Source organism: Sinocyclocheilus anshuiensis, unplaced genomic scaffold (assembly GCF_001515605.1).
Source record: "Sinocyclocheilus anshuiensis isolate Anshui unplaced genomic scaffold, SAMN03320099.WGS_v1.1 scaffold487, whole genome shotgun sequence".
NCBI classification, from domain to species: Eukaryota; Metazoa; Chordata; class Actinopteri; order Cypriniformes; family Cyprinidae; genus Sinocyclocheilus; species Sinocyclocheilus anshuiensis.
In genome coordinates, this window is record NW_015548240.1 from 1,545,871 (window position 1) to 1,573,725 (window position 27,855).

At 36.8% G+C, this 27,855-nt stretch overlaps 1 protein-coding gene and 1 long non-coding RNA gene across 5 annotated transcripts in view; one reads left to right on the forward strand and one right to left on the reverse strand.

Moving 5' to 3' along the window:
• Window positions 1–593: 593 nt before the first annotated feature.
• Window positions 594–21,685, reverse strand: LOC107655003 (uncharacterized). The gene is made up of 3 exons (XR_001630379.1): window positions 21,673–21,685; window positions 16,845–16,851; window positions 594–652 (listed from the first exon to the last, which is right to left on the reverse strand). It is a non-coding gene; the product is annotated as an uncharacterized LOC107655003 (long non-coding RNA).
• Window positions 9,249–27,855, forward strand: part of LOC107654988 (serine palmitoyltransferase 3-like) — a 31,384-nt gene continuing 12,777 nt past the window's right edge. Inside the window, exons 1-11 of one of the 4 annotated variants that reach the window (XM_016442367.1) lie at window positions 9,249–9,381; window positions 9,976–10,137; window positions 10,286–10,414; window positions 11,042–11,242; window positions 13,147–13,170; window positions 13,403–13,557; window positions 14,332–14,480; window positions 20,096–20,220; window positions 21,638–21,731; window positions 24,751–24,856; window positions 25,765–25,984. In XM_016442367.1, coding sequence (XP_016297853.1) covers window positions 10,304–10,414; window positions 11,042–11,242; window positions 13,147–13,170; window positions 13,403–13,557; window positions 14,332–14,480; window positions 20,096–20,220; window positions 21,638–21,731; window positions 24,751–24,856; window positions 25,765–25,984 — 1,185 coding nt within the window. In that variant the 5' untranslated portion in view covers window positions 9,249–9,381; window positions 9,976–10,137; window positions 10,286–10,303. Of the gene's footprint in view, window positions 9,382–9,975; window positions 10,415–11,041; window positions 11,243–13,146; window positions 13,171–13,402; window positions 13,558–14,331; window positions 14,481–20,095; window positions 20,221–21,637; window positions 21,732–24,750; window positions 24,857–25,764; window positions 25,985–27,855 lie in introns of those variants that run through there. The other 3 variants (XM_016442368.1, XM_016442369.1, XM_016442370.1) reach the window with 3 other exon arrangements.

Genomic DNA, 27,855 nt, shown 5'->3' on the forward strand with positions numbered 1-27,855 from the left:
AAAAAAAAAGTGTTACCTTGCCAAAGCACTGACAGAGCCCACTGATCTAATGGCGTTGTTGAGCGCTCCAAATGCAAACTTTGCATGCAACAATCAGGCAGCAATTGACAGCACTCTGATCTAGTGGCATACAGGCATCGTCAGATTGACAGTACTCTAGCCCAATAATGTTGGGGGATCCAGTGGGGGCGGCAGTCATATTTCAGGGTGACCGTGCCACACTTTATCACAACCCTGCTAAAAGTGCCAGTACGTGCGCTCATTGGCACCCCTTCAGCTGATGGCGCCCTAGGCGACCGCCTAGCTCGCCTATGCCTAGAAACGGCCCTGCATCACAATCATCACAAAGTAATCGACACAACTCCAGTTCATCCATTAATATCTTGTGAAGTGAAAAGCTGCATGTCTGTAATAAACAAGTTCATCAAGATGTTTTTAACTACAAACCATTGCTTCTGGCTACAAGTCCTTTATCCATTAAATTGCTTTCTCCAGTGAAAAAGTAGTCTTCTCAGAATCAGGAGAGAAATATACACATATCAAGGATGTTTAAAAACAAAAAACAGTCCAACACGTTCTAAACACAAGACGTGTTCACAGGATGTTAACTGATCAACTGGAGTAATGTGGATTATTGTGATGTTTTTATCAGCTCTCTCTCTCTCTCTCTGAACTTCATTTTGATGATCCATTGGTGAGCAAGTGATGTAATACTACATTTCTCCAAATGTGTTCCAATAAAGAAACAAACCCATCTACATCACGGATGGCCTAAGTGTGAGTACATTTTTTGCACATTTTCATTTTGGGGTGAATAATTACTTTAATCTAACCTGTGCTAGCACACACACAGACATACAAAAAAAAAAGTCAAGTTATTTAAAAATAAGACTATGTACTGTAAGAAATCCATGATCAGCCAAATTACTAGTTAAAGTAAAGTTCTATAGCATTTTCTTTCCCTGCAGGGCAAACATAAAAATAAAATGCACTATTACACGAATGTATCTACATTTCCGTACCATTTAATTTTTTTCCCCCACACTGCTTGAGGAGGCCGTCTAGAAAATCAGGTCAGACCCAGCTGATGAAGAAATTATGTGATTTAATGGCCCCTGAGGGTCAACACAAATATAGCACTGCATTAACTCTGGCCCCTCCTAGGACAGAGCAGCAAGGACATCACCCATAAACATCGAGAGAGAGACACGACACAGACGAAGCACTGCCTACAATGAATAAAGCGGATGGTGAAATGATAACAAACAAAATTACATTATGCCATTCATTTCAATTCACATATTCACTTTCTTTATGCATGCTATCATAACTGTTCATTTCATTATCTGATTAAGTGCAGCTCTGGAAATATTCTGTATTACAAATCCTATTAATGAAAGAATGTAGGCCTACTTTCATTTCCATGACTACTTTTATTCTTTTGATTCTTTATTCTGTCAGTGCCTTACTTACTTCTTTGATTTGACCACTAAGTGGAGGAGGAACTCTTTTACAGCAGGTGTGCTCACCTTTCCAGGGTATTTTATCTCATTTTACCATCACCACTAAGAAATACAAAGAATGCGCTACACAATTTTGGAAGAAAACACAACATGAGTCACAATACGGTTACACAGAACAGAAAACATTCTCATTCAAGATCAAAAGAAATGAGAACGCCATGCCTTCATTTGATATGAACCTTTTTAGGAAGAGGCTTTGTACGCAAAACATTTAAATGAAGCAATGCTGGATTAACTCTCCCACTGTATTCCATTAAGAATAGATTTTTTCCATCTTTTATTCTAGGTGCAGATGTATGCTGCATTGTGAACTTTATTTGCATAGTAATTTGCAAAATAAGAATCTACTTCAAACACAAACACACCCAGACATGTAGTCTTGTAAAATGAGGTCAGAAGAGCTCTAAACAGCAAGGTTTCCTGAAGCATAAAAGTGATAATCTTCTTCTTTTAGCTTTGCTTAACCTGTCACCTTACTTAAGAAATACTGCCGGGAAGGGTTTGGTTAGCAGGCAGACATGTGGCTCAGCGGGTATTCTTGTTAAACCATCGCAAAGATTCTATCAAACTGCATCTGGAGAAATACAGAACTTTGTATTTTAAGTTACCTACGGTGCAGTCCAAAAGTATTAGACCACATTGTAAATCTAAATAAGTATATCTAATGTAAATGTGGAAATAAGAAGCATGTACTGTATTAGGATTTGGGGAAAAATTGTGAAATATTGTGAATGAAGAAATATTAGAGATTTCAAAATCACTAATCATAATAAGCAAATTTTTTGACACTGCCCATTTACACATTATTGCATTTACATTTAAATGTCTTACAATGTGCAAGACATTTACACATTATTGCATATGCTTGTTGAATAGTTTTCAGTTCAATTCACCAGGGTTTTCATGAAGCTGTTATTAAAGCCGATAAAAAATGGGAAATACCAAATAAGGAAATTCTGAAAATGCTGTTCGTTTTTTCATTCAACCTTTGACTCAAATTGTTAGGAAAATGATATAGTGAATATGATCTGTGATGAACCAAGGTAGGCTACTATGCTACAAAGCATCTCTGAAAGACTTATGCAGGCCTACATTAAGCACAAGTTAAAGTTTCTCTCAAAATAGGACACTGAGGCAGTGGTACAGTGATGGTATCAGATAGAAATACATTGGTACTTTAAAATATATGGAATGTTTTTCAATATACTATGGTACTGCATGATTATTACTCTTATTTACCGCAATATTTACATGGTACTCTAAAGGTACATCTTTTTACGATTACATGGTGTTTCGATACAAGCGGGGAAGTGTCCTTACCTGCAATACTGAGTCATCACAAGTTGCACGTGCAGGTGTACTCTCATATCTTTATGCTTGTCGGTAAACTGTGTCGTAAAGCAGACAATTAAAGCATTACGTAAAACAGTAAGCAAGTGAGCAACTGCTCCCAAGTCCGAACGATACAGTAGCCTACTTAAGTGAGCTGATTCAAACGAATTAATACTCACATGCTAAATTTTGAAACGACTCAGACAGTTTTGCTAACCACGGGTGCGTTTCCCAAAAGCATCATTAGCAAATGTTTGCGAGTTCCATTGAACTCCATTGGCAACAACAGAACTTGCGACCATAGTTGGCTCTAGGAAATGCAGAAACACTGCAAACAGCTGACGCAAAAGAATGATTCGTTCTCGAATCGGGCATCGGTACTTCTGATTCAACCAGCGGGAAATGACACACGTCTTGAAAGAGTTTGAGGGCAAATGTTTCCCATGTTGGTATAAGTTTGTCAGGCCCATAGCCAACCTAGTGGAAGGGGGGTTCTTTTCTTTTTCAAAAAGTAGACCTTTTTCATTTTTACACCCATTTTATATTTAATCATGAAGTTCAAATAGGCCTACTTCATTTCGGTGACTTTTCATGTACTAATTTGTGCTGGATTAGCATGTCTGCTGGTATCTTAATGGCCACGATTTTTGATGCACCAAAAATATTTCGTACACTGTTGTCAAATTGTTTAGCAAGATCACTTACTACCTTCTTCAGTAAATATACACAAATAACTAGTAAAGCAATAAGTTAAGTTAACTTAAATTAAGAGCAGTGAGTGGTTCTCTATTTTTCTTTTGTTTGAATAACGTTATTAATGCAATAAATGCACAGATCCATTATATTGATACACATCCAGTATTGTTTGTTTATGATCAGGGGCTTTTATAGGATTTGAAAACATCTGGGGCTGCGGCCAAAACAACAGGGGCTAATGGTGGTGGGTTCACATCATGCTCACGTAAGATTTAGTGAGCCAATGGTGGGTGGACCTGTCCTGTATCCCTCTAGGGGGGTCCGGGGACATAAACGTCTGAATTACTGCTGTTTCCCCGGTAAAGGCTGTACACAAAGAGGCGCTGCGTTCATAAATGCTAGCCTACTTTAAATGAAGATGGCATCGAAACTTTTCTGAAGTCAGTCAGTTCCCTTGAAAGATACATTCATATAAAAACACCTGCACGTTTCAAAGTGTTTTGACTTTGAAATGTGCAGCGCTCATATTTATTAAATGAAATCAGAGCCTTAATAGTCACATTTGTCCATAACGCGATTCTTGTCTTTCCATCCCCAAATTTAAGACCTCTTGAAATTATAATTAAGACTTTTATTACACCAATTAAGGTATTTAATAACTTTTTATGGCTTTAAATTCCGTTGTTATTTAAAAGAACATTTGTTTGTTTAAAAAAATAATAATAATAAAATAAAATAGGCTACTTCCCTACTAACGTTAGTTTTTGGTTCCCAGAACGTTCTGAGAACGTTCGTTTTTGGTTCCCAGAATGTTCATTTTTAAGGTTAGTTTTTGGTTAGCCAGGAAAGTTTTCTTTACGGAAATAGAACGTTAGTTTCTGGTTTGTAGAACATTATTCTAACGTTAATCTAACGTTCCCCTAACATTCGTATAGCGTTCCCAGAACGTTAGTTTTTGGTTTGTAGAACATTATTCTAACGTTAATCTAACGTTCCCCTAACATTAGTATGGCGTTCCCAGAACGTTAGTTTTTGGTTTGTAGAACATTATTCTAATGTTAATCTAACGTTCCCCTAACATTAGTATGGCGTTCCCAGAACGTTAGTTTTTGGTTTGTAGAACATTATTCTAATGTTAATCTAACGTTCCCCTAACATTAGTATATTACACCAATTAAGGTATTTAATAACTTTTTATGGCTTTAAATTCCGTTGTTATTTAAAAGAACATTTGTTTGTTTAAAAAAATAATAATAATAAAATAAAATAGGCTACTTCCCTACTAACGTTAGTTTTTGGTTCCCAGAACGTTCTGAGAACGTTCGTTTTTGGTTCCCAGAATGTTCATTTTTAAGGTTAGTTTTTGGTTAGCCAGGAAAGTTTTCTTTACGGAAATAGAACGTTAGTTTCTGGTTTGTAGAACATTATTCTAACGTTAGAGTAACGTTAGTCTAACGTTAAAATAACGTTATTTTACACTCTTAAAAAATGCTGGGTTGTTTCAACCCAACTTTGGGTCAAATATGGACTAACCCAACGTTTTGCGTTAAAAATGTAATTAAAAAATTGAACCCAACAGCTGGGTTAGTCCATAATTTTTGGACGTTAGTAACAGAGTACGTTTTTGGTTAGCCAGGAAAGTTTTCTTTACGGAAATAGAACGTTAGTTTCTGGTTTGTAGAACATTATTCTAACGTTAGAGTAACGTTAGTCTAACGTTAAAATAACGTTATTTTACACTCTTAAAAAATGCTGGGTTGTTTCAACCCAACTTTGGGTCAAATATGGACTAACCCAACGTTTTGCGTTAAAAATGTAATTAAAAAATTGAACCCAACAGCTGGGTTAGTCCATAATTTTTGGTTCCCAGAACGTTAGTTTGTTAAGGTTTGTTTTTGGTTAGACAGGAAAGTTTTCTTAACAGAAATAGAACGTTAGTTTTTGGTTTGTTACATTTGTTTTAAAAATAAAATAAAATAAAATAGGCTACTTAAATTCTGGACCTTTGGCAGTGTGGGGTGGGTCGTCCGATTTAAAAGAGTGATTCATTCTCGAATTGGGCATTGTGATTAGTGTTTGTAAACAACCAAGTGAAAACAGGGACATGATTGGGACATGACTTTTAACTGAAATATCGTCGAGGAAAATGTTTCAGGTTGGTATATGGTAATTTCTTATCTAAAAAACGGATTTATCAGTGTAACGGGGCAAGACGCACAAAGAAGTTTGTTAGACATATTGAAATTAGCTTGGTAAAGAGGCGTTCACCTACCTACTGCAGCTAAAGTAGCCTAATAAAAGTAAAAAAAAATACCACATTTAAAAAAAGGATGTTAAATGCCCAATGAAATAATATCAAAAGTAATAAAACAACAAGGGCTCTCTGCAATAATAATTTTAAGCCTAAAACTGATAAGTCATTAGAGGTCTATGAGGGCGCATAGAAACACCTGTCATGCAAATACGAGATAAATAATGAGTGCTAATATTAATAAAGCTAATGATGCTTGACAGATCTAGGCTAGCACATCTCCCTTAGCACGAAGTCTCTGGCAGAGGATTGGGAAGCTCATTGGATGTGAAGAAATGAGGGATAGTGGTGGACAGAGGGGACGGTTCAGGGTTTAGTGAGGAGAGAAAGAGAGGGAGAGCAAGACAGAGTGGAGCTGCAGGCTGCTGCCAGCTACCAGTGCCACACGTTGCCATTCTAATTCTCTCTTCATTTCCATCTAGATAGATCTGTTCCTCCCATTCACTCACTCACTCGCTCACTCAGGTGTTTTTTTTTTCTTGTTCTTTTTTTTTTTGTCCATCCAACAACAGCACAGACCCATTGAACGGGCAAGGAAGGAAAGTCTGGCTTCATGCTTTCTTCATTTGTGTAATCACAATGACTTCTTGTTCTGTGGTGAAGACTTCAGAAGATATTCAGAAGGCAGCAAAAGATTCAAAGATAGCTCATCTTGGATACCAGGAAGAAACGCATGTTAGGGAAGACAAAAGTACTTAGCTAAAATACAGGTTAACTTTCACTTATTGAGAAATAAAATGAGACCACATGAGCTCCTCAGTGCTGTCATTGTTAATAATAAAAGCTAATGCTAATAAAAAATAATGCTAATTACTAACTATTGTATCTGAACAAAACTATTGTCCTAATATTAAACATATAAAGATTCATGGAAAATAAAGTGTTTTTATTTATATTTTCTCATAATAGTTTGGCTAATATCACGGTTACATTGATCTAACGACACCATTTCATAGACCTCTTAAGAGCTATGACTATCATATTTTATAGACGTTAACTTATGTGTCATGAACAGTACATAAGTCTTTTAGAGATGCTTTGTAGGAAACTTTATGCAACACAAAAAACATATAGGCTACTGAACTGTGACTTCATTTTTAATGATGATTTGTGATTTCAAATTGCAGAATTTTCTTTTCTTTCAAAATGATCCCTGTTAAAAGTTATAGGAACTATGAATCCATTTGTTTACAATGGAAACATGAATTGATAAGCAGCACACACAAAAAAATCAATGTAGATGTATAAATTATGTAACTGAGAGATGTAATACACAAGGAAAAATGACACCACAAATATAAGACAATGTTACAGTTAATTTAATGAAAACACCATGTTTAATGCATTGCAACAATTACAACAACTTTGATAACATACTAAACATTCAACATTTGCAGTGCCTCTTTCTGAGGGGCCTCACAGATCAAGGACCCTGTCAGACAGACTGGGGCCTGGTTCATAATCCATCCCTTGTTACTTGTTCTTAAAGGGGTCAAAGGATGCCCATTTTCCACAAGTTGATATGATTCTTTAGGGTCTTAATGAAAAGTCTGTAACATAGTTTGGTTAAAATTTCTCAATGGTAGTGTAAAAAAACACCTTTTTTACCCTGTCAAAAACAGCTCTTTTCAGAGCATAAAGATTTGTAGCATTTTCCTTTAAATGTTAATGAGCTCTGCTGACCCCGCCCCTCTCTTCTGAGCCGCTCTCAGAGAGACTGTTTACTTTAACTGCATTCATCGTGAAACTTGCTAATTAGCACATTATTAGGAAAGGCGATTTGCAAAGATTAGTTAAAAAAACCTTACACTCACTTCTTCTGTAGGTGAAGCTGTGAAGCACGAATGATTCGCGTGAACATAGATGCATTTATGTAGATCAGGGGCGCATTCCCTTCGTTTAGGAGTCATTCTTGTCTACATCTGCTCCAGCGGTGAAACAATGGCGGACTGATGACAGCTCACTCAGGGCGGGTCTAAGGTAAGACGCCAGTCCAGTTTGTGCTGAAATGCTACTGTCAATCAAACTATCGTGGGAGGGACCTGTCTGTGTGTTTCATCACACAGACAGGCATCTGAGATCGACTCGATTTGAGAAAGGGGTAAAGATTTTAGTAGATTAACAAAAAAACCACTGGGTGGATTTTTATCATTTTAGGGTGGTTGTGTACACACACTGCCAACACACATTTCAGTTCAAACAACTTGTAAAAGTGCATGTAGCATTATATGACCCCTTTAAAACAAATGACAGAGTTAAATTATGGTTAATATAAACTAGGGATGCACCGAAATGAAAATTCTGGGCCGAAACCAAAAATTCTGGATGCACTAGGCCAAAAACCAAAACCGAAAATGCTTTGTAATGATTATTTATTGTTTTATTAAATAATATAAAGTCATTTTGTAAGACCTTTTAATTTAACTCAATTTTAATGATACTGAATTTAAAAAACACAAGCCAATAAAACCACACTTAATAATAACCACACTTTTACCGAAAGTAACAATAAAATTGGACAGAATTTATATTAATATTAGTAACACTTTACAATAAGGTTCATTAGTTAACTACTTTAGTTAACATGAACTAAGAATGAACAATACTTCTTCAGCCCTTTATTAATGTTAATTTCAGCATTTACTAATGCATTATTAAAATCAACAGGTGTGCTTGTTAACAGTTAATGCACTCTGAATTAACAAGAAGTAACAGTGAACAACTGTATTCTCATTAACTAACATTAAGAAAGATTATTAAATACTGCAATAAATGTATTGTTCATTGTTTGTTCATGTTAGTTACTACATTAATTAACATTAACTCATGGAACCTTATTGTAAAGTGTTACCTTAATATTAAATATCAGTATGTCATGGGCAGGGTGTTCAAGAGATCAGGCAGGACGACGAAGATGACAAAATAAAGGATATTTAATGATTTGCAAGCAGGAGAGCCAGACAGGGTAGACATCAACACACAGGGTAACATTCACAATAACCGACAAACTAGAATACAAGAGACAGGAACTTATATAGGGCAGATAACGAGGGGCAGACAGGTGAGCACAATGAGGTGATTAACTAATAATGAGAACAGGAACAACCAAATAAGGACACAGAGGGAGAAACCACAAGCGAGTCCACAGGGGTGTGACAAATATATTATTTTTATTCAGTTCCACGCAACAGAATCAGATATAACTGTTTTTAAACTAATTATCAAAATAATGTATAATCCTACAAAGCTATTATTATCAGAGCATGTGAGCAGAGCATAGCGTCATGAGAGGGTAGCGTCATTTTAACAGCGTTGCCATGTTACAGCACAGTAGCGCTATTGCAAACGGGAACAAGTAACCTACATACATAGAAGTTTCCTGTCGGCGCGTTATTTGAGCGGACTTTGCTTTTCCGGCGAGCGGGAAAACCGACCGACGAGTGCGGGCAACACACGACGACAGGGGGCGACGAGGAGTAGGCCTAATTGCCTTCTAAAACTCAGGAAACAGCGACAGCGGTGAGAAGTAGCAAACTTTGCCTCTCCCGTAGAGTGGATGAATGAATTAATGCATTTCTTGATGTATAAACTTATTAGGTTGTGGGTTCATTTGGAAGACACGCTACAAAAGAATCATGTAAAACCCTGTAAATCTTGAGATTATTTTGTGTAGTTACTGAAATACTGTCAAACAAAATACTGTCTATATGGATATATGTATGAAACTAATAAAACTAAATTGAACAACAGTAAAAAAATAAAAATAAAAATCTTATTAGTCATTTCATTTTATTGACCATTTCATTAGTCGAGTATGAATCAGCCTGAACACTGCAGGGCGGTGTGGTGTGGCATATTATTTTCGGCCGAAAACCGAAAATGCCATTTTCGGCGGCCTATAATTTAATTCGGTACATCCCTAATATAAACTAAGTAAAGTAAGTCATTTTTTTCATGCTGTTTGCTAATTGGTATCAACTGTATCATAGGCAGATTGCATCGTATGCATTTTTCAACAGTTTCTCTTTTACCACTGACAACTCGGTTTTAGTAGCTGCAGGAATTATACTTTTAGTTTTGCTTGTCATTTAAGCTAATATAAAACCCATTCAGAAGCAGATTCAGAACGACTGTCGCCAACTTTGAAACTACCAAACGCGTCTTCACTGCACAAGCCTGGAAACTCTTCCATTTTCATCAACGAAGCTGTCAAAGGCAGCGCCCAGTCGCGTCGCGTCGAGTCCCTGATGTCCGTGAATACTTCCTGGTCCAAAGGTGTGTGTACACAAATCAAAGTCAATTGAGAATGAAGTCGGATGGTGAAGTCACATCAGGGAAATGCACTTCAACGGACACACACACACTTCTCTAAACTGAGGGACAGAAAAGAGAAGTTTAATAGCCTATATAATTCATCCTTCAGTGTTGACGCGTCGCAAACATGATACGAACAGATGAACATCATTCGTGCAATGGAACCCTGAAGTGTCATTCTGACCAGAAACAACAGGAAAGCAACAGTTTGAAAAATGGATATCACAGAAAAGAAACGGTAAGTCAAAGTGCATCACTTCTGCTAAATGCGTCAAGTTAAACGTGTTATTCTAAAAAGAAAAGTTCAAATACAAGGAGTGATTTTTAAGGCGGACTTGAAGTACTACGTAGTTTTTACAGACGTTGTAACTTTTACAACAGGTTTGACTTAGTATAGCGTTGAGGTCCGATTCATTTCAGCGAATCGGTTCGTTCAGATGGTTCATTTAATGAATCCCTTCGAAATACGAGTCACCAGTTAGTCATCACTGAAATATGCTTTAAGTCCAAGTGCTATTTTCGTAATGAAATAAATGTTTACTCTTATGAAAATAGTTGCATTAGTAACCATAGTTTAACTGTAAAATTTGTATTCCTAGCCACAGGCAAAACACTGGTGGGTTAGCTTTTCTTAATTTAACTATGGTTTCTATAAAACAAACTATAGTATTTGTCATTTAAAGTGTCGTATTGGCTGTGAAAGATATGGCTTAAGCAAACGCAGAAATTACAATTATTATTCAATTCTGTAAATTGAGGTGTTTAGTTTATGCCGTAGACCTATATGTTTGAATGTCTTTTGCCTATTAAATTGCATTGCAGTTAAAACATTATTAATTTTAATGTTTTGTCAATGGTATTTTAGGTGCAGAAAAATGATAAGGGAGACTGTTTTCATCAACCTCGAGTTAGGGGTGAAGATTCATTTGAGGAGGCCCCCATGTATGTGGCTGTCCTGACATACATGAATTATGGAATTGTCATCCTTTTTGGCTATTTCAGGGATTTCTTAAGAGCTGTTGGCTTAGAGAAGTGCCATCAGGCCCAGGAGAGAGAAGAGCAAAAGGTAGGGTTGCTCTCCATCTAATATATTTCTCAAAATGTTATAACCATCATGTGTAGAAAAGTTAGTTTAGTTTATGCCGTAGACCTATATGTTTGAATGTCTTTTGTCTATTAAATTGCATTGCAGTTAAAACATTAATTTTAATGTTTTGTCAATGGTATTTTAGGTGCAGAAAAATGATAAGGGAGACTGTTTTCATCAACCTCGAGTTAGGGGTGAAGATTCATTTGAGGAGGCCCCCATGTATGTGGCTGTCCTGACATACATGAATTATGGAATTGTCATCCTTTTTGGCTATTTCAGGGATTTCTTAAGAGCTGTTGGCTTAGAGAAGTGCCATCAGGCCCAGGAGAGAGAAGAGCAAAAGGTAGGGTTGCTCTCCATCTAATATATTTCTCAAAATGTTATAACCATCATGTGTAGAAAAGTTAGTTTGTTCCAGTTTGTCCTGTTCAGTACACACTGGGGGAAAAACATATTTTTTATAATTATTTTTAGCTTTACCTCATGTAAACCTTCCACTTGATTGGTGGAACTTTTATTTTTGGATTAGAATAACAACTTTCTGTGTGTCTAAATAGCATTTAGAAATAATAACTGTAAAAAGATGAGTATTTGTCAAGACAAATTTACTGTCAAACACAAAAGTGTTTTCTTTCATGTCATATAATTTACACACTGTTAACTACGGAAAATCTCCATGATATGTGTGAGGTGATGCCGGGGAGGTTAAAGACGCAATTAAACCCCAAAGGAGTGTGGGTTCATTATTTCTGCTCTCAGTCTGTCCGCTGAGAATGCCGCCTTCAAAAAGATGCCTCTTTCATGCACATTTCTAACTCGAAGCTGGTGGCATTACATCAGATGCGATTATTCAAAGGCATAAATTTAGTTTTTTGAAGTTTAGCTGGCAAGATAATGAAACGGTAAGCTTTCAGATGGAGTCACACCTTTAGCAAATTTAAATGCTAAAATTGTGTTATACTGATGATATGAGTAACACATTGTGGATTTTCTGCACTGTGCTTGCCATGTTTTCCATGATCAGTGTGAATCACTTCAGCCAAATTGGCAGTGTCTAAATATTCTAACCTAGCTTTAATCTGTAAAGTGCATTAAACACAAATCAGTAAGAAGGGAGTGCACTGGAAAAGAACAGTTTTTACTTCAGCTCTGCACATTTTACAGAGTGCGCTTGATATGTAGGCCTATACACTCTATTAGCATTTAAGAGCAAAATTTACATGTGGCCTCAAATGATCTCGCAGCATTTCTGTTCTCCTTTTCCTGTTTAATGGGTTTATTTGCTGTAATATATAATGATATATACTGTGCGCTGTGTTATTTGTAAACATTGCTGTTTGAGTTACACACCAGCAAAGCTTTAAACTGTGCACTTTGTGTAGGCTATTCTTTGTTAAATGAGAAAAAAATAAAAAATAAATGCTATGCAGTTTTTTTTTTTAAGCTTTCTTTGAATGCATCATCTGAAACGTTGGGCAAAGATCAGACACCTCCTCATTGACCAGAAAAACTTATGAGTTGCTGTTTGAGTTACACACCAGCAAAGCTTTAAACTGTGCACTTTATGCAGGCTATTCTTTGTTAAATGAGAAAAAAATAAAAAATAAATGCTATGCAGTTTTTTTTTTAAGCTTTCTTTGAATGCATCATCTGAAACGTTGGGCAAAGATCAGACACCTCCTCATTGACCAGAAAAACTTATGAGTGGCAGTCAAAAGCTTATGCAAAACTTGTAAAAGTCAGGCGGCAATTTGTTGCTCCTTTGTTATTTTCTACTGTCTTAGCTGTCTCTATAACTAAGATTCTGAGCAGTTCAAAGTAAGTTTAATAAAGGCAGCACAATGAGGAGTCTGATTAGCTTCTCCCTTGTTGTTTGGCAGAGTTTACTTAAGGACAAGATGTGGGTGAGTCTCTCAGGATTCTGATACTCACAGAGCAGATGGTTTTGAAACATTCACCCGATTGTAACTACCCACATACAAACAGTGTCTTTTTATGGCTGATCTTGTGTCAGCTGTGCCTCTTATTTTTGAATGAATAGGGCATATTGTGGTGAGGAAAGCACAAAATACTAATGTTAGGTTATATTAAAAGTGCTTATGGTCATTATGTTGTAACCAATTTCTTGTATTACAGGACTTTGTTCCACTGTACCAAGATTTTGAAAACTTTTACAAACGGAACCTGTACACGAGAGTCAGGGATAACTGGAACCGGCCTATATGCAGTTTACCTGGTCCGGTTTTTGACATCATGGAAAGGGTCTCAGATGATTACAACTGGACTTTCAGGTATATGCTTTGCATTCAAACAAACAGTTATGACCCTGTTGTAAAGACCAGGACATGTTGTTTAGGTGCCGATTTCGGCAGGATGTCTGTGTCATTGCAAGACTTCTTACCTAGCTTAACTAGCAAGTTGATGAGCCAACTTTTTGGACCAGCATCATGGGAGAAATATATTAAAATATAATATTATTATAACTACAGTTGAAAAGTTTGGGGAAAAAATGAATCATGATTTCCTCAAAAATACAAAGCAGCACAACGGTTGTCAATATTGATGATAATACGAAATGTTGACACTTTAGACTGGAGTAATGTCTGCTGAAAATTCAAGCTTTGCCATCAAAGTAATAAATTGCTTTTTAAAATATATTAAAATAGAAAACAGTTATTTTAAATTGTAAAATTTTTTTGATCAGATAAATGCAGCCTTGGTGAGCATACTTATTACAAAAACCTCAAACCTTTGAATGGTAATGTAAATTAAATAATAATAAAATATTTAATTAGGGGATAAATATATTAATATTTGATAAACTAATATGATGTGCCAGTTATATGATTATGACTCAATTTTTCCCATTTTGTAATTTCATAATTTTTTTCTTTCAACAGCCGCACCTACAGTACTCCCACTAACTGCTGCTTTGCAATACATGCAGTTCTCCTATATTACACCCATTGATTTCAGTTGCAACCTGGAACAAGAAAGATCTATGTACGTGCTATAGTCAAAAAAAAATCGAAAACTCGGTTGATGCCGTGTTACTTCTTTGACAGGTTAACAGGGAGAACCGTTGAGAACGTCATAAACATGGGCTCCTACAACTACCTGGGTTTCGCTGAAAACAATGTTGACTTGCTGAAAACTGTAGCAGAGGAGACCAGACAGTATGGGGTGGGTGTCTGCAGCACAAGACAGGAACTAGGTATGTGTGTGGTTACACCACAAACGAAACACCTACAATCACAGAAACAGGTCACCCATAGCATCCAACACTGTTTGCATAAGAACAAGCATAGTAGGTTATTGAGCAACTATTTTGGTTTAGTTAATGCCATCATTAACCTGTCAAAAGCTTTTTTTTCCACTTGTGATCAGACCTGCTTTGTGCAGCATTCATAGAATTCGCAATACCTAAAATAGATTTTTTTTCTGGGTAATTCATTAAAGGCCCAACCTGTTTTTGAATTTGCAGCATAAGTTGATGATTGACTGAACTGTTTCATATCTCTCTCTATAGGTTTATTACATGTATTATGATTAGTCAATGACCCATAATGATCTTCCTCGTATTTCCATGCGGAAATATGTTTATTTTAGGTTAAAAGCTAGCTTGTTTGCACTAAGGCTAAGAGGTGAAATGGTTATCTGGGTGCATGCAAGTTTTTTTAAAGCACTCATGTTAAGTTTCCCACAGTGATAGATTTCCAGGCTTGAAAAGCTATGTAGTGAATACATATGTATTTTTCTTTATTAATGCTAAGCTCTAAAACATTTAATTGGTTATAAAATTACTTTTTGTGAGTGCATTCTCTTTAAAATGACTTTTAAAAATGCTGATTGAATAATCACAAACAACTTCCAGGGAAATTCATTGGTAAAATGGCGTGGAAATCCTTGATGGGGGTTTAGAGACTAGACCTGTTCAGGTACAGTTTTAAATACTTTTTGGTGTGACGAATGTTCAAGGATCTGGTTATTCTGGTTTGTTGCATGTGTGACATTTTTCAGCTGCTTGATGAATGTCGCTCCCTGTTCTGACATCAGCAAGGCCGTAAAACATCACGTGAGCACAGTCGGGTCAAGACACGACAGTAAAGCTAGAAATATTTTCACCAGTTTTCTCTCACCTTCTCACTGTCACTCACTACTTTTCTGTCTCCTCCTCTCACATACACACACAGTATAAATACACACCCTTCTTAATGATATCATTGTTTTACCAGATATCAGATCATTTTCATAGTAAAGTAGGTCATCTGAGATCTTTTATCTGCGGTGCTATGCAGTGACTGTGGTGAATTTAAGCCAAAAACCACATCAGAAACAGACACAAAAAGAACACGTGATCACGAGGCATGGGAGTATTTGTGTCTTTTTCGTATCATTCATTATTCATTTGAGGGATTCATTTATTTTTTTGCATCTCTCAAAGGTTGTTGTTTCTTTCAGATATATTTCTGCAGGCCTTCTGTAAAATGAGCAATAACAACTAACCCCACGACTCCTTATTAAAATGCAGTTCCTAATTAGTCGCCTGTGTATGTATGTGCATATTAGGGATGGGCATTTTTAAATCATTTTGTAGAATTCCAAAACATAAAAATTAGTAAAATAAGTATAGAATAATACAAATTATAGATTCTTAAAAACTAAATATATGAAACATGTAAAATATTATATTACATAAAGTATATACTTATTCATAAATATAAAAATAAATAACTACGTTATTTAATCAAATGAAAACATATGAGTAATTCTTGCTTTAAAGTGTTTTACTAATTGGAGACTTGTGAAGATGTTATTGTGTTTCCCAAGTTACATTAGGTTACTATTTTACAGAAAACCCATGTGATGTTGGGTAATAGGTTTTTATCTATAACAGTACGGTCACAGTTGACAACACCTTTTTGTTCCGACTGCAAGATCAATAAGGTCCGTGTTCGTTTTTGGTGACAGGTTTTAAGACAGATGCATCAATCATTTACAGAAATTCTGCTGTAGGCGTGTATGTGTGTCTTTAGATTTTATTATAATGTGTGTGTTTTCAGTCACCATGGACTATTTAAATCAATGTACAAAGAGTTTATAGGTTTGAAATTGTTATAGTTGTCAAACACTAATATCACTGAAGCACGTGGCACTCCGGTATGGAGTCGTCAACAACATAATGGGCCATTTAAGTGTCACAATTATTGTAACAAGAGCTAAATGTTTCACCTTGATGACTATAACCAGCGAGTGGCAAATGCTGTTTGCTATAGTTTCCTATTAGACAAGAGTTGTCTTCCACTTGAGGGTTCTTAAGTGACTTGTAAAGCAGAATCTTTGAGCTGCATTCAAATTTGTCTGATTATTTGTTTTTGTTTTTTGTCTTATTGGAGATAAAAAAAAAAAAATGCATTTGTATTTCTAGTGGCAATCTCTGGAGGGCTTAAAAACTAAAAAATGTGAAGCTTGAAATGCGATGTTAATGGTTTCATATGAAAATTTGTCTTTTATTTAAGCTGCAAAGTTTTGTAAATCATCTTTTTAGGGTTGGGACTGCTGTTTTAGGTGGATAAACCTGTTTACTGGTTTAAAAAGTACAGTGTTTACCAATTTTGCATAACAGGAGTTGAAAAATTATATACAGTATGACATTACACAGACAGGATTAATAAGCAATTGTATTATATTAGTCTCATTTTAATGCTAAAAGGTCAGTGTTATGGTCCAATATGTTAAATAGTATGTTAGTATTTTAAAGTACGTACATTTACACATGTTAGTATTTTAAAGTACGTACTTTGATGTTTATTCTGGCAGTGCTTTGTCCCACTTTGACTGCAAGTATTACTGTAAACATAATTTTCTGTGGTAATCTGTGGTCACAGATGTTGTTGTTTGGGCTTAATTTGTATTTAACCCTGAACCCTGTTGTTACAGTTTTCAGAGCCATTTCCATTCATTTAAATTCTATTAGGTTAAGATGCTTTGAGAACTTGCTGTTTTATGGGTAGTTTCTTCTTGTGTATAAACTCCCACCAGGTGAATGAGCTCTTCATGGGTCTCGCTCTCATTTCTCACTTCATTAAACTACTACAATATCCTGGTTAGAAGTCAAGACCCTTATGAGTTTCCTCTGTAGAGAGAGCTTCTCAGATATCACATTGAAGTGCAGTGTGGCCGCCCGGCCCTGATTCAGGTTTAATCAAACACATCACGCTTCAGCTGCTGCTGTGAGAGGGAATGATCGGAGGTCTGGAGTAATCAATGGTGTTTTAGAGTACAAAGCTCTCTATAGGAATCATGTAAAAGGAGAGGCGTTTTCTCACAGACTAACACTAGGTGTTGCACAACCACTCTGGACTGCTGTCTTATTCAGTAGGAAATATATCTTTAGACAGAATTTCTTGCTTAAAGCTGTTAAACATTTCTAGCAGTCAGGCCATTATGGTCTTTTTGCCACTTTGATGGGTAAGGCATTCATGGGATCAGGAAATGATGCCCACATAAGCACTGTGGCTGAGCATGCATGTTAACATTGCTACAACTACATAGTGTTTATAAATTTATTAATTCATATTTGTATGTATGTCTGTGTTTAGAAATTGTGCATGACTTAATAATGCATGTCATTAACATTCCAGAATTTTTATGAATTTAAATTAAAGGTGCACTAAGTGATTTTTGCCAAACAATGTTGATATTTGAAAGCACCAAAACAAACATGCCCATACCCCAACAGGACCTCGTGCTTATTTTGAAATCTCTGCCCCACACGTATGTACACAACCCTCGCATAACGACGATCGCGGAAACAAGTGAAGCTGACACAAGCATATTTAAACAAAAGCCAACACGGATAAGCTGTGTGAAACTAAACAAAATCAACGTTACTCCCCTATCAAGAAGAAACAACGCAACTTCGGCATCTGATTCCAGGCCTTCCCGCTCCTTGAGTTCTCTCCACCGCTGGAAAGCTGTGCTGATATTTACGTGGGTCCTACCTCTTGCCCTTCTTTTTAATGTTTTGTTTCTCTGATATTTTCCTCTCTTTTTTTATCTGCCATCTCTCTCTATCTATAATTGATCTGCTAATATCCGTCCTGTGCAATCAAATTGAGCGCTCTCCTCTTTATCATTACAAGACATGTCCCCTTACTGCTGATTGGCTACACTTGTGTTTTGGGACTCGGTCCGACGCTGTGGTCAAAAGCGTTTTTCAAAAGTCACTTTGTGCACCTTTAAGACAGCAAACAGGATGCAGAACTAATTCAAAAAGTTCACCCAAAAATGAAAAGTCACCCTTATTCAATTGATTTACTCACTCCAAAACTGTATGACTTACTTTCTCTTCTTGGGGCCGGTTGCATAAAAGGTTAATAAGACTAGTCTTAAAAGTTAGTCAGCTAATTTTTTTCTTTAATACTGGTCATATTTTTTTTTTATTCAGTTACATAAGAATGTAGATTAGTCTGAGTTTAATCCAAAAATAAGACTGATTACCCTTTGGCTAACTGCTAGTTGGTCAGACTAGTTCTTAAGTCACTGTCTTAACATAGAGGCTAAGTTTATGCAACTGGCCCCTGGAACTTAAAAGAAGATATTTTAAGAAATATCTTAGTGTTTTTGTCCATACAGTGGAAGTCAATGGTCATTAAAACTGTTTAGTTACCAAAATTCTTCAAACTATCTTCTTTTGTGTTCTGCGAAAGAAAGCTAGTCATACAGGTTTGGATCAAAATTACATTGAATAAATTATGAACATTTTATTTTAATTTAACTTTCCTTTAAAAGTGGTCGTCACCGATAGCCTCGTGGGCAGCGCGTCGACATGTATAGCGCCATTGCGCTTCGGGCGTCCCGTGTTCGAGTCCTGGCTCACGGACCTTTCCCGATCCCATGCCCCCTCTCTCTCCCACTTCGCTTCCTGTCTCACTACTAGCCTATCAATAAAAGGCAAAAATGCCAAAAATTAATCTTAAAAAAAAACTTTCCCTTAAAAGTGAGTCTAATTGTTTTTATTTTTTTTCCTCAACACTGGTGTTTAGATGTGATAACTTCTGACTTTAGGGCCTGTTTAAACGGGCTTTGAAAAGGTAATGACATTGTTTTACAGTAGTGATAAAAACACTTAAGAGATTTATGGCACATACCTATAGCCAGTTTCTCTATCTATATTTAACCTGTACAGGACACTGGGTCACATTTTATCTCACAGTATCAGATGTTCTTTTTGTTTTTGTCTTGACATTTATGTACCAACATTATGATAGTATTCATGTCTGCAGTTATGTCTTTATTCTCTGAAGGCACCTACTGAGTGATTAATGACCTTTCACCTCACATGTTCTGACAGATCTCGTTTAATCTCTAATGTCACCCTGGCGTCACCCTTCACCCAGAACAGCATACGTTGTTTACGTTCAGTGGATACTCTCCAAAATGGCGCCAGGGAGATGTGGAGGAGACAATTTGTTGAATAAAAGTTGTTATTTTAGTTTTTTAGTAACCATGTAAAGTAAGTAAAATAAAAAGTTAAATAAATGAGGGCTACCGTTGTCTGCTACTACTGTTAGTGGCCTTGGATTTTATTTGTTCAAAAGCCTCCTCAAGGTATTGATAATCTCAAGAGCAGATTCAGTTTCTTTTTCTCACAAATCACTTTCTTCTTGACAAATTGTGGTCTTGTGGTTAAATGAACCAGCCAGTATGTGTTCCTGACATGTTGAGCCATGGCACTCATGTAGCCAAAAGTCACCAAGAGGAGACTCTTGTAATTTTGATAAAAGTGTCAGCTTAATAATACATTTCTTTTTTATCTTTTTATAGGCAACTTAAGCATTCATGAAAAACTGGAGCGACTTGTGGCAGAGTTCTTGGGGGTGGAGTCTGCCATGGCGTTTGGAATGGGTTTCGCCACCAATTCCATGAACATTCCGGCACTAGTCGGAAAGGTGAGCATTTCAAATTTAATCATCAGCAGTGCCTCTTTATTTTAACGTCTGTCTTAAATCACTCAGTTTTATCTGTTGAAGTGAGCTCAGAAGTGTGGTATTAATCTATTATCTCTGGGCGCCTGCTATTAATTGCTACTATAAACAGTTTTTCACGCACCACAGAATAACCCAATGAACCAGCACACTAAACAAACCCTTGTTAAAAATAATGCTCAATCAGATAGGCAAACACAGTTAGAACTGACAGTACTTGTTTAGGGTGTCTCATTAGGGTTTGTTTATGCTGGGTCCAATGATGTCGTCGGTCATAATCAGCTCAGATTAGAAGACCTCAGGAACTGGTTGAGATCCAGAAGGCTAGAGGACTGTCTTGAGGTGCCAGAAAACTGCAACTGGTTGGATTGCGTTTAGGGGGGTGTTTTTCCTCAAGCAAAGTCTTAATGATGTCGCAGCCTCAAGAGAATTGGTTAAGCAGTGGGTCCAACAACTTGGGCCTTCTGGAGGAGGTGTCAGTTCAAGGCCTCTAAAGTTGAAGAGGAGATGACAGCAACCATTGTTGAATCAGGCAGTGTTCTGCAGCTATTGAGACTGTATCTTCCAGTTCACATCAGAAGATACATTAAGAAGAAACATTAAGAAGTCCAATTCTTTTTAACACAAAAAGCATGGCAACACCTAGTAACACCCAGTATGCGGGTTCTATTCCCAGGGAACACATTTAGTGATAAAATGCACTGTAAGATGCTTTGAGTAAAAGTGTCTTCCAAATGCATAAATGTAACTCAACTGATTAAAGTCATTACTCAGTAGTGTTCCCAGAAGTCTTTGTAAAGTATATGTCTTTTTTGTAGACTATATAAAAATAAGGATGGACTTAATTCTCTTTTCTCCTTAAATGGTTTTTCTAACTATTCTTTGTGTAAGTGGTCAAGGACCACCTCACTGGAGATCACTGTAAGAGGCAATGAAGTGGATCTGGGTTCCAGATAGATCACTTCCTATCTGGGACAGGATTGAACCTGGGGTTCAGATAATTAAACTAGAATTGGCAATTAAGATTTGATGACAGAAAATGAGGGAGAGAAGAAAAATAGATAAATGAACAAATAAACTAAGAAAACAAATTGAAAGTGATGTATGATATTAAATGCAAACTAGAATAAGATGAAGAGAATGCTTTATAATTTGTAGTTTTATTTAATTCTTTTATTTTTACTCTTTGTACTATAGTAGCACTTTTTTCAGGTTTTTTTTTTCTTTTTAAAGGGTGCTATATAAAAAACACTTGATTGTTTATGATTATTCATGATATTTCTGAATGAACCCTCACAACATTATTCCACACATTGTGTTATTGATGGATTCCTGCTTCATAATTTGTTCAGAGCCGTGCAGTAACAATGTCTGTTTCCAGGGCTGCCTGATTCTGAGTGATGAGCTAAATCACACGTCCCTCATTCTGGGAGCCAGGTTGTCTGGGGCAACCATTCGAGTCTTCAAGCACAACAGTGAGTACATATTCAAAATATTATGAAGTTTAAAGACATCAGGTCACGGTGTGTTCAGTTATCCACACAACTGCTCAAGGTTCAGCATTTGTAAATACTGAGGTCAATCGTCTTCAAATTTTGTGCTGGTTAGCAAACTAAATTTAAGCATTGGACTGCAGTGAGGCATATTTGGGTTTTCTAAAAGCTGTGTTCTAGGAAATCCATAGTGGTTAATGGTATTCTTGTGTAGCTACTGGAAAACTAGTGTGCATCTTTCTCCAGAGGATGGATGAGAATACATGATGCATGAACAACAAAAGCTTGAATGTACTCTGACAGCGCCGTGTAATAGTTGGTTGTGGGTCCTTACATCAAACCCGAAAGCCTCCAAATGCCACTGTCTGACCTGAAAATAGTCTTATAAGAAGTGACAGAGGAGTTTAGCAACCCTAGTCCATTGCGCTTGGCTGCGCTTGTTCAAATAAAAAATTATTGATTAGCTGGTTCAAGTTTGTTTAATTATGGTGCAAACTAATGCCATGTTCAGCTTCCTCAGAAAATTAAAAAGAATTCTGTGTGAAGTTGGACTTTCAACTTGGGAACTCGTGCAGAGATCCCCACTTCTGATTACGTAAAGATGCCGGTGCATGATGTAACGTTAGCGGATATGATGAGTTAATGATAACCATTTACTTTCAAGCAAATAAAATGCATCAATGAGTTAAAGTTCATAATTATATAATAAGCCAACCTGTTTAGCAAGCATTTGCAGAGACTGGTGGAAAATACAGTAAATGTTCTTCTCTGTTGATACCTGCACACCTACAGAATAAATGGTAGCATTGCATAAAGTTTATCATCTGCATTTTGGTTGTTAGAACATGTTTGTTGACAAATACCTACCACGCTACGGGTGCATTGCCATTTTAATTCTTTATCGGTCTTCGGAGGATTGCGAATCCCACATTGAAAAAGTTATCCAAAAGCAGAAGAGGATAATTTATCTCTGATTTTCTGAATGATCGCTCATTCAAAATGTGCTTTTTGAATGAGCGATCATTCAGAAAATCAGAGATAAATTATCTCTGATAACTTATCACCTAGGCCTAAATATTCCTGATGTCAACAACGTATTTAGGGCATTTGAACAAATGCCCTAAATGTGTTGTTGACATCAGGAATATTTAGGCCTTTGATTTCGCTTTTTTAGTTTATCAGTTACGTAAGGACTTGTTGGAAGACTTGTTTTTTCTCAGGGAAAAGATTGCAGCTGTAAATATGGTACACCGAATAAAAGAATGGATTTTTGTAGTTTCATTTGCACATCATTGTTTTGAATAATGATCATTGCTGTTTTGTATACGTCAATGAGACATATTTTGAAGCGAGTGGGTGGATTTTCCCTGCAAACAGAGTATGTTTTTGTATTGCAAACACAATTATTCTGGCTAAAGTCTCTATAACCAAGCTGCAAATACTGTCATTGTCATCTTGAATTAACTAGTGACAACATAACACACTTAAACATCAGCCAAACATAGTTTGGCAGTTTTGTATATGTCAATGAGACATATTTTGAAGCGAGTGGGTGGATTTTCCCTGCAAACAGAGTATGTTTTTGTATTACAAACACAATTATTCTGGCTAAAGTCTCTATAACCAAGCTGCAAATACTGTCATTGTCATCTTGAATTAACTAGTGACAACATAACACACTTAAACATCAGCCAAACATAGTTTGGCATTTATGTCCACATACAATCTACATGTCATTCTGTATTGTATAGTTGTTCTTGGCCTGAAACCTTTGGCGGATCTGTTTAGGTGAGTGTAGTATTTCAGGACTGCATGGATAGTGAAAGCAGGCCGCGTCCACGTTGGCCTTCACTGGCCTAAATACGTCCACCTGTTTGAAATGAGGCCACTTTAATGAGAGACTATATGGAACATTCTTTTCTTTGGGCTTTTTGTCACTTTTTATTCATAGAGACAGTAGAGAAGGCAGTAAGTTAATAGGGTAAAAGTGGAAGAATGGGATCAGATGCAACACAGGCCAGAATTAAACCTGTGTTGGCTTTCAAAATCTGTAATTTTGCAGTTAAACTCTGCCATCTGTTGGCCAGTTTGTAGTGTTGCCATGTCTGGTTGTTATAAGCGACTTCAGGTTATTTGCTTATAAATATTGGGGTCACGGGTGGGTTATTGGTTTGTGGGCTTATTTACAGAATACAGTCACACATTTGGACTTACACGATAAAATATGGCCTACCAATAATAGCATTGTTGAATATCCCAGTGTGCTGTTAGAGCTCAGTTTTACTTAGCATTACTATTAATATAATTTGTTTCCATTTTTTTTTTCAATGTTTCTGGCTTTTCCAGCCCTTCATCTAGGATACAATTAATGGAAATGCTTTTTTGCAGTAAGATGTAATTTAGCCTTGGTTACTGTTTGTTTTATGCTATAATAAATCAGATCACTGAATTCAAGCAGTTCTCCTTGATCCATAAAAACCCTCACCCTCCTAGAAGCACAAAAACTATTAATGCTTATTTTGGTTAGATACACTGTAGGTCACTTATTTTGGGTTTGTTTTACCAGACCATGTTCCTTCTTTTTCCTTCCTAGCAAGGTCTGGCAACACTGTCAGATTGTGTCTCAGCAATCTAAAACATTCAATTCAGGTCTTTCAATTCATGCAGCCTCTACTGAGCTAATGAGGTGTGTGCATTGCTGGGGCGTCTCTACAGAAGAAGGGTTGAGAAACACTGTTCTGTATATCCAAAAACTTGTTGGCCACATACAGAAGAAGCATCGAGAAACATGCTGGGTTGTTCATAATTTGTAAAGAAATTAGTGATGTAATATTACAGCCATATATATTCCTAAAAAATGCTTTAATTTAATCAAGTTTCCACTTGCGCTCATAACTGGCACAAGAAAATGTCTGAGTTAGGGTAAAATACCAACTAACAATTTATATTTATTTTAATACCTGATTGTGTCATAATGTGCCTGTTTTGTGTTTGGTTACAGACATGCAGAGTCTAGAAAAAATGCTAAAGGAGGCGATTTGCTCAGGTCAACCTCGCACCCATCGCACCTGGAAGAAGATCCTCATCATGGTGGAGGGCATTTACAGGTCAGTGTGTTTGTGAATATTTACAGTTCCATTAACTACAGCCTTAAGGTAAGAAGCTACATCAAATGAAAGAGGATCTAATTAAGCAAATTAATAAAAAATACATTTATAGAGAGGTTTTCCTACAAAAGTATAGCTCAAGATGCTTTACAAAGCAGCAGAATGTTAATTAAACAATACAAAATACATTTATTATCATTGTTGGAGAACAGCTAAAGCAATTGGATTTAATAACTGGTGGCACAAACAAAATTCTCTTTATTATCACAATTATCACTCTTGCTTGTTTGAGGTTTTCTGATGTGTGATATCACCCATTTGAACACTGCCTGTCTGATTGTTAGTTTATTGAGGCCAAAGTCTTCAGTCATGGTTGTGTGACCCTTTTCAGCCTCGTGAGCATCGATAACCCTTTTTCTGAGGTCATTTATTGCATAAATCTGTGCTCTGTGTGCTTTGAAGTGAACACTAAAGGTTCATGAACTTTATATGAAATTTATGCATGATTATAGAAGATTATGAATGATTCACTAACTTACAACCACTGTACCGGTAGCCACATAATACTATTTACAGTGCCTATTGCCGTCACTGAGACAGGTGATTTCTCAGGACACCTATTTCAGTGATATCTGCTAAGTAGTTGGAGACATTTTGTTTAACAAATCCCTTACAGCACCATTAATATTGAAAGACATTAAAAGTTGTTAAATTTAAAACATTTAAGTTTATGGATTACAAAGGTTAAAAAATATATTTTTAAAAATTACATTAAGGTTAAAAATATATAGATTTTTTAAAAATGTATGTTTATGTCTGTCTGGCTGTATATTTTAATATTCATATATATATGTTATACATTTTTATTCTTACACCCTAACTGAAATCTCTTAGTCTATTTCTTTCAGTATGGAAGGCTCTCTAGTCCGGTTGCCGGAGATCTTAGAGCTAAAGAAGAAGTACAAGGCTTATCTGTACCTCGACGAGGCCCACAGCATCGGGGCCGTGGGGCCCATAGGTCGGGGGGTTACAGAACATTTTGGGGTGGACCCCAATGAAGTGGACGTTCTAATGGGCACCTTCACTAAGAGCTTCGGGGCTGCTGGCGGGTACATAGCTGGGAAAAAGGTAGGCATTATGTAATACCTTACTGTCAGGCTTTTAACAAGACATTTCCTGAGGCAGAAAGCACAAGGTTTTACATAAATTCGGATCGTTGAGCTGCTGTTTGTCGTTTGGCGACGCTCGTGGTACAGAAATTACTTGCGTCACCTTTACTCAGCGTGCACACCATTCTCCCTTCCCTTCTCTTTCAAACTCGCACACATGGTCTTGTTTCATGATGTGAAACTACATATGTTCCCCAAATGTCACTCACGCTCCTGTCACACCGCCTCTCTCATCTAATTACTCCATTAAAAAAGACCACTTCACTTCATAACCACATCACGGACATGACAGTTGATTATAAAAGACTGAAAATTAAAAAGACTGCAGCTTCTTTGAATTACACATTCTATGGAGAACAGAGAGAGAGAGAGAGAACCCATACATGTGCTATGTAATATTGATAATTTAATAAGGTGAGACTGTTGGCCGATTGCCAACTCTATTTTATGGGACAAATCAGAATTGCAGGTTTTCACAGGATGCTTCCAAACATGGTACTTGTCTGTAATGTATACTACCATTTTAAAAATAAATAGATAATCATTACAATAATAAACAAAAAAAAAAACATTTGTAATACTATTTTTCTATCTGAATGTAGTGAAATGAGTGGTGCTGCTAGTCAGCAGACATTGCTAGTCATACTTGTCAGCTTGTCAAAGAAAACTTCTGTTCCTTTCCTGTAGGTTTACCATTTTTTATAAAGGTACTCGACAGCAGCAGAGTAAAACACATGCTCTCAGCAGCAATAAGGACACTGTACACAGGCGCAGTGGGAGGTTCACAAAGAGAGCCGCCAAACAGCTCCAGCCAGTCCCTTGCTCCACAGATGTGGGTGGATTTTCGGACACGTTCTCTTAACTGACTTATCTTATGCTGTTTCCACAAAGCTCCCAGGACCTAAAGCACTTCAAATCTTGCACTCTAAGTGGAAGCAGATGTTTGCTTTGCAGATTTTTCTCCTAAAAACCCCTTCGCCCCCATCCTCAAAGTAGAGGACACATCTGGATGCAGAGGCCCGTGTGCACTGCGAGGTGCGTCCCCTCCCCTCGCCCCTCCACAGTGGATGCAGATGTCTGAGGACAGAGATTAACAGCTGAATATTGGCCCCGGCTTCTGCTCAGAAGCCTTTTATAATGGATGCAGGACAGACACAATCTCCAAAACTGCTCGTTTGTAATGCACAAAGTGTCACCTTATCGAATGACAGCTGTAATAGTTTGTACAGAAAAGCCTGTATTAGTGTCCATATGTGTTTGTTTGCCTCATTGTCAGATCTGCTGTTAGTATAACCAGTTCAGGGACTCCAATACAAGCAGTTTGAAAAATTAACATCCTGTATTAGCCTGTATTGTAACAAACAAACAAACAAACAAACAAACAGATTTTACACAATGACTACAAATAGAGAAGCTATCATTATCACTGGATGATCAGTGTCTCAGGTGTGTGCTGTGTGGTTTCATCTCCCTCTAGTGGTGTAATTTGGACAGCACTGTGTTTCAGTTCAACTGCTCTTGCAAATAGTTCCCTATCGATACTTCATTCGTACTGCGTCTGCTAAGACGCTTTGGGGAAAACTCCTTTTTCTCCGAATACTGAAGCCTTTTTCAATCACGCAGTGTAACTGCACGGCCATTAGTTCGTGCAGTGTATTATTAAAAACAAACCAATGGCTCGGCAGCAGAGCTGCCAGCCAATTTGGGCGGGGCATCTGGCTATATAAGCGTGCACTTCGCCATAGGACCTCAGATTTCTTCTCCTTCAGCGATGACTTAAGTTCATCGCTGATTTACGAGACTCGAAGCCTCTCGCCGTAGAATCGCCTT